Source organism: Nomascus leucogenys, chromosome 11, assembly GCF_006542625.1.
Source record: "Nomascus leucogenys isolate Asia chromosome 11, Asia_NLE_v1, whole genome shotgun sequence".
Classification (NCBI taxonomy): Eukaryota; Metazoa; Chordata; class Mammalia; order Primates; family Hylobatidae; genus Nomascus; species Nomascus leucogenys.
Window position 1 is genome coordinate 46,735,713 of NC_044391.1, and position 17,604 is coordinate 46,753,316.

The 17,604-nt window shown below is 42.9% G+C and overlaps 1 protein-coding gene and 1 pseudogene across 3 annotated transcripts in view; one reads left to right on the top strand and one right to left on the bottom strand.

The window, feature by feature from the left end:
* The window catches only part of TBC1D30 (TBC1 domain family member 30), a 105,179-nt gene that overhangs the window by 11,204 nt on the left and 76,371 nt on the right, over nt 1–17,604 (bottom strand). For all 3 annotated transcript variants that reach the window (XM_030822296.1, XM_003252717.4, XM_030822295.1), the window contains 2 exons: nt 5,084–5,196; nt 2,721–2,860 (listed from right to left, as the gene is read on the bottom strand). In XM_030822296.1, coding sequence (XP_030678156.1) covers nt 2,721–2,860; nt 5,084–5,196 — 253 coding nt within the window. The remainder of the gene's footprint in view (nt 1–2,720; nt 2,861–5,083; nt 5,197–17,604) is intronic.
* On the top strand, nt 800–1,835 carry LOC115837242 (annotated as a pseudogene).

The window sequence follows — 17,604 nt, forward strand, 5'->3', positions numbered from 1 at the left end:
ATGAAACATAGACCCAGGCTACAGAAACGCAGATTCAAAAACTTTACCACTAAAATACATATTGATCCTATGGCTAGAAATCAAAAGCTGAAACTCAGGCAATAAGAAAGGGGGTAGAAGCCATTGCAGAAATCAAGAAGACTCTTGTTGGGTTCAGATTTTTAAAAAGCCTTTAAAAGGATGAGAGAAGAGCACATACCAAGGACATACTCACAAAACATTATGAGCCCAGCCATTAAAAAGGTTAAAACTCAAAACAAGCTGAGGCTTGCGGGAAATACTCCAAAAGATCACAACCAAAAAGTTAGAAGTAGCAGCAGCTGCTGCCACTGCTCCTACCTTCCAAATAAGAACCAAAAAAAGAGAAGATAGCCCCATGACTTCAAGAAGGTAGTATAAAGTTAGCAGATGGCAAAGAGAACACAGAGGTGCCTGACATCTATTCTGTTTCTGTCCTCTTTCAGCATATTTCTAATATCTTTGAACAAGGAGAATGGTCTTCAAACTAGAAGAGGTAGAATAAATATCCTAAAAGAAAAGCTGCCACCCAAGACAAGAAAGGATGCAGAGAACCACAGACTTTAAAACAGTGCATAACATTGATAATTCCAGACCACAGAAGTCTATTCTGTTTAGAAAAAAAAAAATGAAATAAAACATGGCATGTGATTCAGAGCACCACATTTTAAGGGGAACATTACCAAATTACAGGATATCTAGAGGTAAATTAATAGAATATTAGGAGGTCCAGAAGTCATAACTTAAGAGACATGCTTAAAGAAATTCTGAACTGGGGCCTTTGCGAAAGCTTTGGAGGACATGATAGCTGTCCTCAAAGATTTGAAGAGATGTCAGGTAGAAGAGGGAGTAAGTAGACTTGTTCTGGTTTTTTCCAAAGGGAAGAATCCTCTTTTCCAGCTGGAACCATGGAGGGTGTTGAAGAGAAGAAAAAGAAGGTTCCTGCTGTCCCAGAAACCCTTAAGAAAAAGCAAAGGAATTTTGCAGAGCTGAAGATCAAGCACCTGAGAAAGAAGTTTCCCGAAAAGATGCTTCAAAAGGCAAGGAGGAAGCATATCTGTGAAAAAGCTAAACACAGTCACAAGGAATACAGGCAGATGGACAGAACTGAGATTCAAATGGCTAGGAGGGCAAGAAAAGCTGGCAACTTCTATGTTCTTACAGAACCCAAACTGTCATTTTCCCTAAGGATCAGAGGTATCAATGGTGTGAGCCCAAAGGTCTGAAGGGTGTTGGAGTTTCTTCACCTTCGTCAGATCTTCAATGGAACCTTTGTTAAGCTCAGCAAGGCTTCAATTAACATGGTGAGGATTGGAGAACTATGCATTGCATGGCAGTACCCAAACCTAAAGTAAATGAACTAATCTACAAGTGTCATTATAGCAAAATCGAAAAGAAGCAAATTGCCATGACAGATAACACTTTGATTGCTCAATCTCTTGGTAAACATGACATCATCTGCATGGAGGATCTGATTCATGAGATCTATACTGTTGGAAAAGGCTTCAAAGAAGCCAATAACTTCCTGTGACCCTTCAAATTATCCTCTCCACAAGGTGGAATGAAGAAAAAGACCTCCTATTTTGTGGAAGGTAGAAATGCTGGCAATAGGGAAGAGAAGAGCTACAGGCTTATTAGAAGGATGAACTAAGGGGTCTACCATGATTATTTTTGTAATTTGGTCAGTTAATAAACAGTGATGCCTTCAAATAGAAAAAAAAAGCAAAGAGAAGAACTATTAGTAGAACGGGTAGGTGGAAGTTATCTTTTTGTAAATAGAAACCATGGACTAAGGGGAAGAATCAAGTAAAGTGTCTTGTGAAATAATAAGTTTCTTGTCACTCAAGAAATTCAAGTAGAGGTCACCATAATGTTTTGATTTAAAGGGTAATCCTATTGGAAGAGAAGCCAATCTGGAATAAATTAAACTCAGATGGAGTATATTAAGCATCTACTATATGCCAGGGTCTGTGCTAAGGAACTTAGCATACAAAGTTGAATCCAATGCATGGGAGCAAAAGTCACCATAGAGAAAAAGAAATGTGTACTATGCATGTAACACATAATACAGAGAGAAACCATTACATAATAAAAAGATAAAGTAACAGAGAAGATACTTTTAGTAACGATTTCTTTTTTTTCTTTTTTGAGATGGAGTCTTGCTCTGTTGCCCAGGCTGGAGTGCAGTGGCATAATCTTGGCTCATTGCAACCTCCACCTCCTGGGTTCAAGCGGTTCTCCTGCCCCAGCCTCCCAAGCAGCTGGGACTACAGGCATGCACCACCAGGCCCAGCTAATTTTTGTATTTTTAGTAGAGACAGGGTTTCACCATATTGGCCAGGCTGCTCTCGAACTCCTGACCTCATGATGCATCTGCCTCGGCCTCCCAAAGTGCTGGGATTACAAGCATGAGCCACCACACCCAGCCTAGTAATGACTTTTTAATGTTGTTGTTTGGTAGAGACCGGGTCTCCCTATGTTGCTCAGGCTAGTCTTGAAAACCTGGCTTCAAATGATCATGCTGTCTCAGCCTCCTAAAGTGCTGGGCTTACAGACATGACCCACCATGCCTAGCCTAATAAAGACTTTTAATAGTTGTAACCAGTTCAGAAAATTACTGGGGCATCTATAGGACACAATATTACTCTTATTGTAGTAAACCAATCCATCATGATAATCTAAATCAAGAGCCACCTCTTTACCTTTAATTTGTTTTTGGTACTTCTGCAGTTCAGGAGCCAGGAACCCACTAAAAGGTCCAAGACACCCCACTGCATTAACGACAGCATCCTCATCATCTGGGTCATTCTCTTCATCACTGTCTCTGGCCTTACTATGTCGTCTTGGAAAACATAAAAGACAAAAAAGAAATATACAAAGAAAACCATGGTATTTTAAAACATAATACAGTTACATGGTTTAAATGCCATATATATAATTAACATAGAATTACATATAATTAACATTGTGAAACCCCATCTCTACTAAAAATATATAAAAATTAGCCAGGTGTGGTGCCGCACACCTGTAATTCCAGCTACTTGGGAGGCTGAGGCTAGAGAATCGCTTGAACCCGGGAGGCGGAGGTTGCAGTGAGCCAAGATCACGCCACTGCATTCCAGCCTGGGAGACGACAGAGCAAGACTCCGTCTCAAAAAAAAAAGAATTACATATAATGACAGGATTTATAAAGTTTCCCTCCCATCTCTGTCCAACTTCTGCCCGTTGAAACTAGTAACAATGGTCACTTGTGAGAATCTCCCATCTAATTCCCACAGGTGATCACTGTTACACTGGTTCTTATGTATACTTCAGTTTCTCTGAGCACACATAAGCAAATATGACTACATGCTTTTATTTTTCTCTTCTTTTTGCATAACTATTAGCATACTATATATGCTCTTCTGCATCTTGCCTTTATTTATATAAGAAATCTTTATGGGCTGGGCACAGTGGTTCACACCTGTAATCTCAGCACTTTGGGAGGCTAAGGCAGGAGGATTGCTTGAGTCCAAGAGTTCAAGGCTAGACTGGGTAACATAGTGAGACTCTGTCTCTGCAAGAAATTTAAAAATCATCCAGGCACGGTGGTACGTGCCTGTGGTCCCAGCTACTTAGGAGACTGAGATGGGAAAATCACTTGAGCCTGGAAGGTTAAGGCTGCAGTACGCCATGATTGTACCACTGCACGATCATGGTACACAAAAATACACAGAGCTTCCTTATGCTTTCTTACAGCTCTACTGGATGTACACACCCCATAGTGTGGAACCAGGCTGCTAATGGTATACACTTGAGTGGTTTCCAATAATATACTATTACAAACTCCTGGGCGCAAGCAATCCTCCTGCCTCAGCCTCCCAAGTAGCTAGGACTACAGGTATGCACTACTACACCCAGCTAATTTTTGTAATTTTTGTAGAGACAGGGTCTTGCTATGTTGCCCAGGCTGGTCTCGAATTCCTGGCCTCAAGTGATCCTCCTGCTTCAGCTTCCCAAAGTGCTAGGATTACAGGCGTGAGCCACCACACCTGGCTTGGGTGGCCATTTTCTTATTGATTTCTAGGAATTTTATATATTAGCAATATCCATCCCTATTTTGTATAGTAAGTTAAAAATATCCTTCCACAGATATTTTTGAGTCTACTTATAGAGGTTTGGTTTTGTTCCGTTTGGGTCACCCAGAAAATTATATTTTAAAGTACTTAATTTTTTCCTTTTTTTAAAATTTTGAGTCAGTTATTAAGGCCTTTCCAATTCCAAAGAACTAAAGGAATTCTTCCACATTCCACATTTTCTTTTTTTTTTTTTTTTGAGACGGAGTCTCGCTGTCGCCCAGGCTGGAGTACAATGGCGCGATCTCGGCTCACTGCAGGCTCCGCCCCCTGGGGTTCACGCCGTTCTCCTGCCTCAGCCTCCCTAGTAGCTGGGACTACAGGCGCCCGCCACTTTGCCCGGCTAATTTTTTGTATTTTTAGTAGAGACGGAGTTTCACTATGTTAGCCAGGATGGAACATTCCACATTTTCTTATGCTAATTTTATTATTTCATTGTTTCTGTTTAACCCATTCATCCATATGGAATTTATCCTGGCATCTAGTATGAGGTCTGACTCTCATTTTCTTTCCAAATTAGTTCTCATTAGCCCATCACCATTTACTAAATAGTATAACTTTTCACTATTGATTCAATATGCCTATTTTTCATATGAAAAACTCTTTATCAATTGCCAATTTTTGGTCTTCACAGTTTTTAAATTAGCTTGTCTGTGTACTTGTATACAGGTTCCACACTATTTTAACTATTGAGATTTTTAATACTTGATATTAGATAAGTTGTGGGGTTGCTAAATATCTCTTCAGTTTATGTTCCAAATTTCCCTGCAAAGTACACTTTTAAAAATCTCTCTTGAGTTTAAATCAAAACCATTTGGAAAGGGACATTAGATTCTAAGCATCAAATTACTTTAACATATCTCTGGGGCTTCATAAATACTAATTTACAATAACAAATTAAGATATTAAGTCCCCCATCATGAAAACAACAAGGAATTTAAAAACCTTACCCAGAACCTGAGGTGGGTTTAACTGTGGCTGGGAACGGTGTAATGTTGTAGGTATATTTTTCCCTCAACTCTGCCAATTGTGGGAAAGGGAACGGAGCCATGGAATAAACAGTCTGTAAAACAAAAGCAAAAATGCCAAGTCTGAAACAGTGGCCTTCACAACTCTTATCAATCCTAGAAAGACATTAAAGTTTTATGAAGTCGAGTGTGAAGAGGCAGATACTGCTCCTTACACAGCAGGTGGAGAGATTCCACTTCAACATCCGCTTTCAAGACAGACAAAAGAAGATGATTAAACCCGACCCAGTGAGCTCTCAAATCAACCCAGCTGCAGCTGGGCATTCCAACTGGTAAACAAGGGTGGGCAATCATGGGCAGTCTGATTTCCTCCTGTTGTTCAATAAATGGATTAATGCAGAAATCCACAGCTCCCTATGTCTTCTGTATCAAAGAACTCACAAATGTCCTTCCTATGTAGTGCTTACTTTTCACAGCTCTGTTAGATGATTTTTAGACATTTAATTTCAGGTCAGCCTTCTGGATAAAACTAAATCTAGTGGATGATCTTGTGATCGACTACAAGTTTTCCCCAAAGATACCACCTTTTTAAATGTCTGTGGATGAGTTCTAGGTGAAAATTGTTAGGTGGTGTTTTTAAAAGAAAAAAAAAAGACAAGAAAAAAGTGACAGGGTGTAAAGCCTAGGCTGTTAAAACTCTATAAATAGAAATGGGGAAAAGCACCTGTGCTTCCACCAGAATTTCAAAATTATGTATCATTCTATCAGCAATAGAAAAGTAATATTGTTTGCTTTCTTATTTTTATTAAAATTTAATAGCTCCAAACATGTTTCTTCAATCCTGGTTCTTATTCACCAGAAAATATATATCAATCACATGTTCATTTCTCCTGAGAAGCCAAAGAAATAGCCTGATAATGCTTTCCTAGGAAAATATTTTAAAATGGTATTCTTTATTTCAGCAGGACTGTTTTTATGAAGGCTTAGAAGATGTCTAGGCCGGGTGCGGTGGCTCACGCTTGTAATCCCAGCACTTTGGGAGGCCGAGGCGGGCGGATCACGAGGTCAAAAGATCGAGACCACAGTGAAACCCCGTCTCTACTAAAAATACAAAAAATTAGCCGGGTGTGGTGGCGGGCGCCTGTAGTCCCAGCTACTCGGAGAGGCTGAGGCAGGAGAATGGCGTGAACCTGGGAGGCGGAGCTTGCAGTGAGCCGAGACTGCGCCACTGCACTCCAGCCTGGGCGACAGAGCGAGACTCCGTCTCAAAAAAAAAAAAAAAAAAAAAGAAGATGTCTAATTTGTCATGTAGCAAAAGGAAGGCTGTGAAAGGAGTTTGATTGTGATGCTTTTTCATTTTATAGCTCAGTGCCACCATTGTGACAGTTCCCTGCAATTTTATTCTAATAACCTGTACATCTGACTGTCCCCAGATGTCATGGTATCCCTTTATACTTTACTGTACCAGCCCAAGATTCCAAACAAGTAGATGTTGGCTAAAATTCCTTCTCTTCAATTCTTCATGCTTACTGTGGAAAGCTACATAGCTTATAGGGACTGTAAACATAATCTCTAAGCTGTCTTATCACAGACACTCCAGACTTGATTATACCCAAAAGGCTGAGAAGGAGTACAGGTTTACTCACAATAAACTGTGCCCCAAGAAAAGAAGCAGAAGGCATCTTGTGGCTCTCACTAGCCTTGAGTGTGAAATTAAACAAGTTCCCCACCTCTCTGGGCTTCCTTTTCCTCATTTAAAAAATAAAGGGTGTGAAACTCAGGATCGTGGTTACCTCTGAGAGGAGAGATGGGGATAAGATCAGGGAGAAGTTATATGAGGGTGTTTTCCTGTGGTTGTTAATTTTTATTTCTTAAATTGGGTGGGGGATAGATTTTATCGTATTATTCTTAATACATCCTATATGCCCAAAATACTTCATATAATTTTATTAATAATGTAGTCAGAAGCACTCTCATGTTCTTTGATCCCACAAAGGTATGCAACAGCTACCTCGCTGCCACTGCAGAATTCTTCCCCGCTTGCTCTTACTATCATGTCTTAGCTCCACATACCCTTTTGAGGGAACGCGAGAGATGTGAAATCCTCTCCTCAGCAGCCGATCCAGAGCACAACACCTTCTCTAGGGGCTGGGTAGGAGCTGCATTGCCCTAACTCTATCTGACCATCACACATCAAATGTGATCCCACAGTTGGGCCAAGAATCAACCCTCATTCACGTAATTTTTTTTTCCTCCCTAACAGTTTAGAAATGTGTTCAGACATTTAAGAAACCCATGTCCTTTGGATTCAACTTTAAAAGATGAGATTTTTGATGCTAAGAATTTCAAAATTCCTTACAAGTGAAATAAGATGTCTTATTAAAGACAATAAGTAGGATGATGAGCTAAAGGTTCACCTGTGTTTCATTTTGCCAGTTTTGTAACAAGGTATCAGTAAATTCCCTCATCCAGTCTTGTGAAGGAAGTTCATAAGAGGAACAGGGAAGTACATCCTCCCCCTACTGCACCCTGCCCTGCCCCAGGGATGATGTTCTAGGCTCTGAGCAAGATCCCTCAGGGACCACTCAGCTAAAGACACCTGACCAAAAAGAAAACTAGCTCCACTGAACTTTCATCCTCTACTTCATGTCTTCCTTTCTCTGTCACTGGCTTTTAGTAAGTCCTTCAAAGAAGAAATCAGTATTCCTGAAACAAAGTTGTTTATAGTAGTTCTTCCCAAATATTCACTCACTTACTTGAAGGTCTCACGTCTGAAGGCATGTTTATCCCAGGAGCATAAACATCCCTGGCACACCGACATAGCACTCAGGGTGTCCGAAACCTTTAGGTCTCCACCTTGGTAAGTCGGAGATTTACAACAGATTCCAAGGAAGAGATTTGACTAATCATCTTAGAGCCAAAATATGGTACAGTAATAGAATCACAGGGTTAGAAAAGAATTCAAACATGTTAGTTCCACCTCCCTCCCAAGTAGGAGTCCCTTCTAGAGCATCTCCAACAGATGGCCACAAAGGCACAGCTTAAGCACTTTCAGTTATGGGCACACACAGTTTTGCAGGACAGACGGTTTCAATTTAATTCATCAAACATGATCCTTGTATTGAACAAGTATCCATACCCTTGTAATTTCCACCCCATCACTGATGGAAAAAAGTGAACACAGTGGGTGCAAAGGAAAGTCCTGCCTCTCAGTACATAAGATCTCCCACCAGACAACAGGAAGTCAGTCACAAACACTTTGGGTTAGGCTTCCCAAGCACCTACAAACCCTAATAATAGCATCTTAACTAACTTCTCTCTACACTGTCCTCAAGGAATTTACAAGAGGCATTGTCAAAAATCCTACTGATATCCAGGTACATTATTTAATCAGCATTCCTCCAGTTTCTTTACCCTATCAATTAAAAAAATCCAACAAACATGAAAATGACCACTGCTAATAAGAAAACAGTGATCTACAAGGGGGGAAACCCCAGCATATGATTTTCAGTATGGCACTTAGAACGGAAAGAAAAGGGAAAGACTGAAAGGCGAGAATGCTTTCATGTCTTCAGCTCAAAAATAAAGACCTTATATTCAGCCCACATTTTTCATCCGGCGCTATTTTGGGTTTGCTGGCAGCAGTAAATTAAAAAAAATGAATGAATATAGGAAAGAAATGGCTTGAAATGACATTCACCATTTCTCTCCTGAACATTCTATGATGTCAAGGAAAACTAACAAGTCTATTTACTATCTGAACTACCAACATACACTTAAATAGACATTTATATTTAGTCACTGAAAAGACATTATATTTTGTAATTATTGATATGCTTTACAAGAAATACGAAAACATGAGTTGCACAAAATTAGGCTTAGTTCATCTTCACGCAGATGTTTTCCTGGACAGGAGGGATGCTACTCAAATGGAATCCCATCAATCAATCCACAGCCTACAATTCTCCCTCTAGGATTCTTCTGCTTTAAGCAGTGTCAAGAAGTGGTTCCTTCTCCTAATACCTAAGATTGGAAATTCCTAGAGGACAAACATGGCATCCAACACATCTCATTCCTTCTGGCAACGTTTAAACTGTAAGTGAAATGAGATGTTGCCTTATTCTTCTAAAGAGGATTTCAGCTTTTAGAAAGACATCTTTTGAATAGGTGGAAGCAGTGTGTTGGGTGGTGAGGAAAAGCATTCGGCTAGGAGTCGGGGACCCGGGGGCAGTCTTGGGTCTGTCACTAGACAATCTGAGAAACCGACAGGGTGCTCACACTCCAACTCATAGTTTCCTCTCTCTAACATGACAGAATTAGCTTAATTGATCTTTAAGTTTCTTTAAAGCCAGTGTTTCTTTAAGTGTTTTCTGAAAACCACCTGTATCAGAACCACCCATGGGCCAAATGTCTGCATTTTCATATATTCCTGGGATGTTTCTTACACAGTCCAGCTTGAAAACCACAGCCTCAAGATCTAACATTTCATGATTCTGTGTATTCACTCAGTAACCAGTTGTATTCTTCGCACTAGGCTAGATGTTGCTGAAGCCCCTAACATTAAGGAACTTGCTACTTACAGAAAAAAAAGTAATATACTTGAAAAGCAGTGGGTGCAGTAGCTCATGCCTGTAATCTCAACACTTTGGGAGGCCAAGGCAGGCCTCGCCTGAGGCCCAGGAGTTCAAGACCAGCCTGGGAAACATGGCAAAACTCCATCTCTAAAATACATTTAAAAAAATTAGCCAAGCATGGTGGCATGCACCTGTAGTCTCAGCTACTTGCAGGACTGAGGAGTGAGGACTGCTTGAGCCCAGGAGTTCAAAACCAGCCTGGGCAACATGGTGAAACCCCATCCCTACAAAAAATTTAAAAATTAGCCCAGACTTGTGGCACATGCCTGTAGACTCAGTTACTTGGGGGGCCTGAGGTGGGAGAATCGCTTGAGCCCAGGAAGTCAAGACTGAAGTGAGCCATGTTTATGCCACTGCACTCCAGTCTATGTGACAAAGTGAGACAATGTTTTTTAAAAAAAAAAAAAGAAAGAAAAAAAAAAAAAAGAATCTTTAGTACTGGAGGAGTACAGAGGAACCATCATCCATGAGTCCTGAAATAACAGAGGCTCTGGAGCAGGAAAGAGAAGAGACTGAGCAGCATCCAGGTGGGCAAATAGGATTTTCACAGATGCAGCATCGGAGGGACCACAAGCCCTGTCGCAGAATGAGCAATGGCCTACAGAGGCCTGGATGGGAACAGAGCTATGACCAGTGCCATACAGTCTGTCTGTGAAATAGCAGGAACACCTTTGGATAGGTCAGGAACGGGGCAGTCCAAGTACACCTCTAAAGCAATCTATCTGAAAATGAACCCATCCTCCTCCCCTCAGAAACTTGCCCTCTTCCTTCTAAGCCAGGAGATTATGGGTTGCCCTTTCTCCCCCATTACTTTTTCTTCACTGCTGTATCCCTTTTCCATGGCCAAGTCCAGTCAATTTCACCTTGTAAGTACTGTCTCTGTTCCCGTCTGTTTCCACCCTTCACTGCCTCCTCACAGGCCCTCCTGCTGTCAGACTTGTCCCTTTGAAATCCATCCTTCACAGAGCTGCCTGTGGAGTTGACTCAAAACGAAACTCAAACCATTTTCCTCCTCTCCTTAAAATCTTTCAGGTCCATAGCTCTTCTATTCCCCTTTCCAAAGGGTCCACAGAAGCCCTAGAACTCCAGCAAATACAATCTCTCAATCACTGACCTGAAACATCAAGTCCAAGTGCCTTACCAGGCATTGTGGTCTTTCATGAGCCAGTCCCTGAATTCCAGCCTTCTGACAGTCCCCCTCACATTTATGCAGTATGTTATCAACAGACCTTGACACATGCTGCTCTCTCAAACACGAATGGACTCTCCACTCTGCACCAGAGCCTTCAACACACACACACACACACACACACACACACACACACACACACACACAGCCTAGTCAAATCCTATTCTCTGTAAAGGTAAAACCAGACATGAATTTCCTCATGAAAGGCTTTCCTAACTTCCTCTCCTCCAACTCACTCCACCCCTGCCCCCCAGGCTAGATGAAGTCTTCTCTCTTCCTCAGCCCCCAGCCCCTCCCTCGGTGCACTCCCCACACTGTGCTCTAGGAGACTATAGACTCCTGATGACATAGCCCATGCTTTCTTCTGTGTCCCTGCACCTGGCACATTACCTGACATTTAGAGGTGCTCAATAAATATTTGGAGAAGTTAATATAGAGTATAGAAAATCAGGCTGAAGCATTTTATTTACTGTGGTTAGTAACAAGGAAGTGCTGAAGGATTTAGTGTAGAGCAAGGAAATGAGCAAAGCAGTAAGCATGGATCATTACTCTGGTTGCAAAATGCTGGGCCCCTATTCCAGGCCCTGACTCCCAGATGACATTTCTAGCCACACCCTGGGCCAAAAGGGAACCTGCTGCCTTAAAGGGAAGGACCCAGCACTGGTAGGATTCATCATCTGCTGACTAAAGACCCTGAATAACAACCAGCAATATCCAGGGAGTATGCCATGGGCCCTGAGCTCTGAGACATGCTGGCTTCAGGGGAGATCCAGCATATTCCCAGCTGTAGTGGCTATGGTAAAAGACTCATTCTGTACTAGAGCAGAGGGAATCTAGAAAGACAGCCATCATCTACAAGTTGGGTTTAATTCAACATTTATTGGAAAAGAAAAGGCAGAAAACTAACCATGGATTCTCAATAAATGTTTGTTTAATGAATTAGTAAGTTTGGTGGGAATGGAGGGCAGGCGGCAGGCAAGATGGCAGAATGGACGCTTCTACCATTCATGCCCCCTGCTGCAACACCAAATTTTAACAACTATCTGTACACAGAGAAGCACCATAACAAGAACCAAAAATTAGGTGAATAATCACAATATCTGATTTGAACTCCATATCGTGGAAAGAGGCATTGAGAAGGGAAGGAGAGACAGTCTTCAGTCATGGACGCCACCCCTCCCCCAATCCCCTGGCAGTGGCCATAAGACATGGAGAATGTCTGTGCACTTGCGGATGGGAGAGTGCAGTGACTGGAGGACTTTACATTGAACTCAGTGCTGCTCTGTCACAATGGAGAGCGAAGTTGTGCTGGGCTCAGTCAGCATTCACACACAGAGGTGGCATTTGAACCAGACCTAGCCAGCGGGGAATCGCCCATCTCAGCTGTTGGAACTCGAGTTCCTCAGCAAGCCTCGCCATTGCAGACCAAAGTGCTCTGGGGTCCTAGGTAAACCTGAACAGCAGTCTTAGACACAAGGACTGCAATTCCTAGGCAACTCCTAGTGCTAGGCTGGGCTTACAGCCAGTGAACTAGGGTGGCACATGACCTAGGGAGACACAAGCTGGTTTGGCTATAGGAGAGCTTGCACCATCCCTCCCCCAACCCCAGGCAGTGCAGCTCATAGCAATGAAAGTGACTTCTTCCTTCTGCTTAAGGAGAGGAGAATGAAGAGTAAAGAGGACTTTGCCTTGCATCTTGGATAGCAGCTCAGCCACAGCAGGATAGGGCACCACGCAGAGTCATGAGGCCCCTATTCCAGGCCCTAGCTCCCAGATGACATTTCTAGCCACACCCTGGGCCAAAAGAGAACCCCTGCCTTAAAGGGAAGGACTCAACACCTGCAGGATTCATCACCTGCTGACTAAAGAGTCCTTGGACCCTGAATAACAACCAGCAATATCCAGGGAGTATGCCATGGGCCCAAGCTCTGAGACATGCTGGTTTCAGGGGAGACCCAGCATATTCCCAGCTGTGGTGGCTATGGTGAAAGACTCATTCTGTTTGAGAAAAGCAGAGGGAAAAGTAAAGGGGACTTTGTCTTGCACCCTAGATACCAGCTCAGCCATAGTGGGGTAGAGCAACAAGCAGGCTCTTGGGGTCTCTGAGTGCAGGCCCAAGCTCTTGGACAGCATTTCTGGACCTGCCCTGGGGCAGTGGGGAGCCTACTGCCCTGAAGGGTGAATCCTGGATCTCGCAGCATTCACCATAAGCTGATGGAAGAGCCCTTGGGCTTTAAGCAAACATTGGTAGTGGCCCAGCAGAATCCCCTATGGACCAGTGGTGGTGGCCACAGGTAGAAGCTCTTCTGCCTGTGGTATGGGGAGGGAAGAGCAGGAAGAGCTTTGTATTGTAGGTTCAGTGTCGGCTTAGCTGCAGTAGAAAAGACTATCAGGTAAATTTCTAAGGTTTTTAACTCCAAACCCTGGCTCCCAGAAAAAAACTCTAGACACACCTGGGGCCTGGGGGGAACTCACTGCCCTGAAGGGAAGGGCCTTGGGCAAGGCCCAATGCTGAGCTAACTTCAGGTCTGACCCAGCACAGTCCCAGTGGTAGTGGCCATAGGGGTGTTTGCATCACCACACCCCCAGTTCCAGAGGGCTCATCACAGAAAGAGAGACTCCACATGTTTCAGAGAAATTAAAGGAAAAGAATAAGAGTCTCTGCCTGGTAATCCAGAGAATTCTTCCAGATCTTCTGAAAGACCACCAAGGTGGTATCTCTACAAGTCTGAAAAAACCACAGCATTATTGGGCTTGGGGCCCAAGTCCCTTGTAATACCTGGTGATGATTTGGATATTTTTCTCACCCAAATCTCATGTTGAATTGTAATCTCCAATGTTGGAGGTGGGGCCTGGTGGGAGGTGTTTGGATCATGAAGGCAGATCCCTCATGAATGGCTTGGGCCATTCACTTGGTGATAAGTGAGTTCTTGCTGAGTTCACATAAGATCTGGTTGTTTAAAGTGTGTGGCACCGCCCCCCATCTAACTCTCTCTTCCTCCTGCTCTGGCCATGTGACATGTCTGTTCCCTCTTTACCTTGCCGTGATTAAAAGCTCCCTGGGCCTCCACAGAAGCCAAGCAGATGCCAGAGTCATGCTGCTTATACAGCCTGCTTATACAGCTTATACTGCTTATACATGCTGCTTATACAGCCTTATACAATTAAACCTCTTTTCTTTATAAATTATCCAGTCTCAAGTATTTCTTTGTAGCAATGCAAGAATGTCCTAACACCTGGAAAGTCTTCCCAAGAAGGATAGGCACAAACAAGCTCAGATTGTGAAGACTATAATATCTAACTCTTCAATGTCCAGACACAAGAGAACATCTACAAGCATCAACACCATCCAGGAAAACATGACCTCACCAAATGAACTAAATAAAGCACCAGGGACCAGTACTGGAGTAACAGAGATATATGACCTTTCAGACAGATAATTCATAAAAATTTAACAAAAAGAGTGAAATAGTTAAGCAGAAATTATGGACTTGAAAAATGCAATCAACACGCTGAACAGTGCATCAGAGTCTCTTAATAGCAGAATTGATCAAATAGAATAATTAGTGAGCTTGAAGACAGGCTATATGAAAATACACAGAGAAGATAAAAGAAAAAAGAACAAAAAATAATGAAGTATGCCTATAGAATCTAGCAAATAGCCTCAAAAGGGCAAATCTAAGAGTTACTGGCCTTAAAGTGGAGATAGAGATAGGGATAGGAAGCTTATTCAAAGAGATAATATCAAAGAACTTCCCAAACCAAGAGAAGTACATCAACAGTCAAGTACAAGAAGGTTATAGAACACCAACAGATTTAACCCAAAGAAGACTCCCTCAAGGCATTTTGCAATCAAACTCTCAAAGGTCAAGGGTAAAGAAATGATGCTAAAAGCAGCAAGAGAAAAAAAAATGAGTAACATACAATGGAGCTCCAATATGTCTTGCAACAGACTTCTCAGTGGAAACCTTACAGGCCAGGAGAGAGTGGCATAACCAGTAGAGAGTGGCATGACATATTTAAACTGCCAAAAGAAAAAAAAAAAACTTCTACCCTAGAATAGTAAGTATATCCAGCGAAAATATCCTTGAAGCATAAAGGAAGAATAAAGACCTTCCTAGACAAACAAAAGCTGAGGGATTTCATCAACACTAGACCTGTCCTATAAGAAATGCTAAAGAGAGTTCTTCAATCTGAAAGAAAAGGATGTTAATGAGCAAGAAGAAAGCATGTGAGGGTAAAAAACTCACTGGTAATAGTAAGCACACAGAAAAACACAAATTTAGGATAACACTGTAATTGTGGTGTATTAACTTTTCTTGACCTAAGTAGAAGGACTAAATGATGACCAGGTGCGGTGGCTCACACCTGTAATCCCAGCACTTTGGGAGGCCAAGGCAGGCGGATCACAAGGTCAGGAGAGCGAAACCATCCTGGCTAACACGGTGAAACCCTGTCTCTACTAAAATACAAAAAAATTAGTCAGGCATGGTGGCAGGCACCTATAGTCCCCACTACTCAGGAGGCTGAGGCAGGAGAATGGCGTGAACCTGGGAGACAGAGCTTGCAGTGAGCCAAGATCGTGCCACTGCACTCCAGCCTGGGCAACAGAGCAAGACTCCGTCTCAAAAAAAAAAAAAAAAAAAAAGAGAAAGAAAGACTAAATGCTGGACCAATAAATAATAACTAGAACAACTTTTTAAGACAGACAGTACATAAAGAGAAACAACAAGGAGTTAAAAAGCAGAGGGACAAAGTTAAAGTATGGAGTTTTTATTAGTTTTCTTTTTGCATGTTTGTTTATGCAACCAGTGTTATGGTGTCATCAGTTTAAAATAATAGGTTTAAGATAGTATGTGCCAGTGTCATGGTAACCTCAAATCAAAAAACATACAATACACAAAAAATAAAAAGCAAGAAATTAAAGCACACCACCAGAGAAAAATCACCTTCACAAAAAAGGAAGATAGGAAGGAAGGAAAGAAGAAACAGAAGTCCACAAAACAACCAGAAAACAAATAACAAAATGGCAGGAGTAAGGCTTTACTTATCAATAACACTGAATGTAAATGCACTAAATTCTCCAATCAAAAGACACAGAGTGGCTGAATGGATGAAAACATAGGACTCAATGATCTGTTTCCTACAAGAAACACACTTCACCTGTAAAGATACACATAGACTCAGGTAGCTGGCAAGATGGCTGAATAGAAACAGCTCTGGTCTGCAGCTCCCAGCAAGATCAATGCAGAAGGTGGGTGACTGATGCATTTCCAACTGAGATACCCAGTTCATCTCACTGAGACTGGTTAGACCATGGGTGCAGCCCACGGAGGGTGAGCTGAAGCAGGGTGGGGCATCACCTCACCCAGGAAGCGCAAGGGGTCAGGAAACTCCCTCCCCTAGCAAAAGGAAGCCTTGAGAGACTGTGCCATGAGAAATGATGCATTCCGGCCCAGATACTATGCTTTTCCCATGGTCTTCACAACCCACAGACCAGGAGATTCCCTTGGGTGCCTACACCACCAGGGCCCTGGGTTTCAACCACAAAACTGGGCGGCCATTTGGGCAGATACTGAGCTAGCTGCAGGAGTTTTTTTTTCATACCCCAGTGGTGCCTAGAACATTAGCAAGACAGAACTGTTCACTCCTCTGGAAAGGGGGCTGAAGCCAGGGAGCCCAGCAAACTAAGATCCACTGGCTTGAAATTCTCGCTGTCAGCACAGCAGTCTGAAGTTGACCTGGGACGCTCAAGTTTGGTGGGGATAGGGACGTCCACCATTACTAAGGCTTGAGTAGGTGGTTTTCCTCTCACAGTGTAAAGAAAGCTGCCAGGAAGTTCGAACTGGGAGGAGCCCACCACAGCTCGGCAAAGCTGCTGTAGCCAGACTGCTTCTCTACATTCCTCCTCTCTGGGCAGGGTATCTCTGAAAGAAAGGCAGCAGCCCCAGTCATGGGCTTATAGATAAAACTCCCATCTCCCTGGGACAGAGCACCTGGGGGAAGGGGCAGCTGTGGGCGCAGCTTCAGCAGACTTAAATGTTCCTGCCTGCTGGCTCTGAAGAGAGCAGTGGATCTCTCAGCACAGTGCTTGAACTCTGCTAAGGGACACACTGCCTCCTCCAGTGGGTCCCTGACTCCCGTGCCTCCTGACTGGGAGACACCTCCCAGCAGGGGTTGACAGACACCTCATAGAGGAGAGCTCCGGCTGGCATCTGGCAGGTGCCCCTCTGTGACAAAGCTTCCAGAGGAAGGAACAGGCAGCAATCTTTGCTGTTCTGTAGCCTTCACTGGTGATACCCAGGAAAACAGGGTCTGGAGTGGACTTCCAAGAAACTCCAGCAGACATGCAGCAGAGAGGCCTGACTGTTAGAAAGAAAACTAACAAACAGAAAGGAACAACATCAACATCAACAAAAAGGACATCCACACAAAAAGCCCATCCAAAGGTCACTGACATCAAAGACCAAAGGTAGATAAATCCATGAAAATGAGGAAAAACCAGCGCAAAAAGACTGAAAATACCAAAAACCAGAATCCCCCTTTCCTCCAAAGGATCACAACTCCTCACCAGCAAGGGAACAAAACTAGACAGAGAATGAGTTTGACGAATTGACAGAAGTAGGCTTCAGAAGGTGGGTAATAATAAACTCCTCTGAGCTAAAGAACCATGAAGCTAA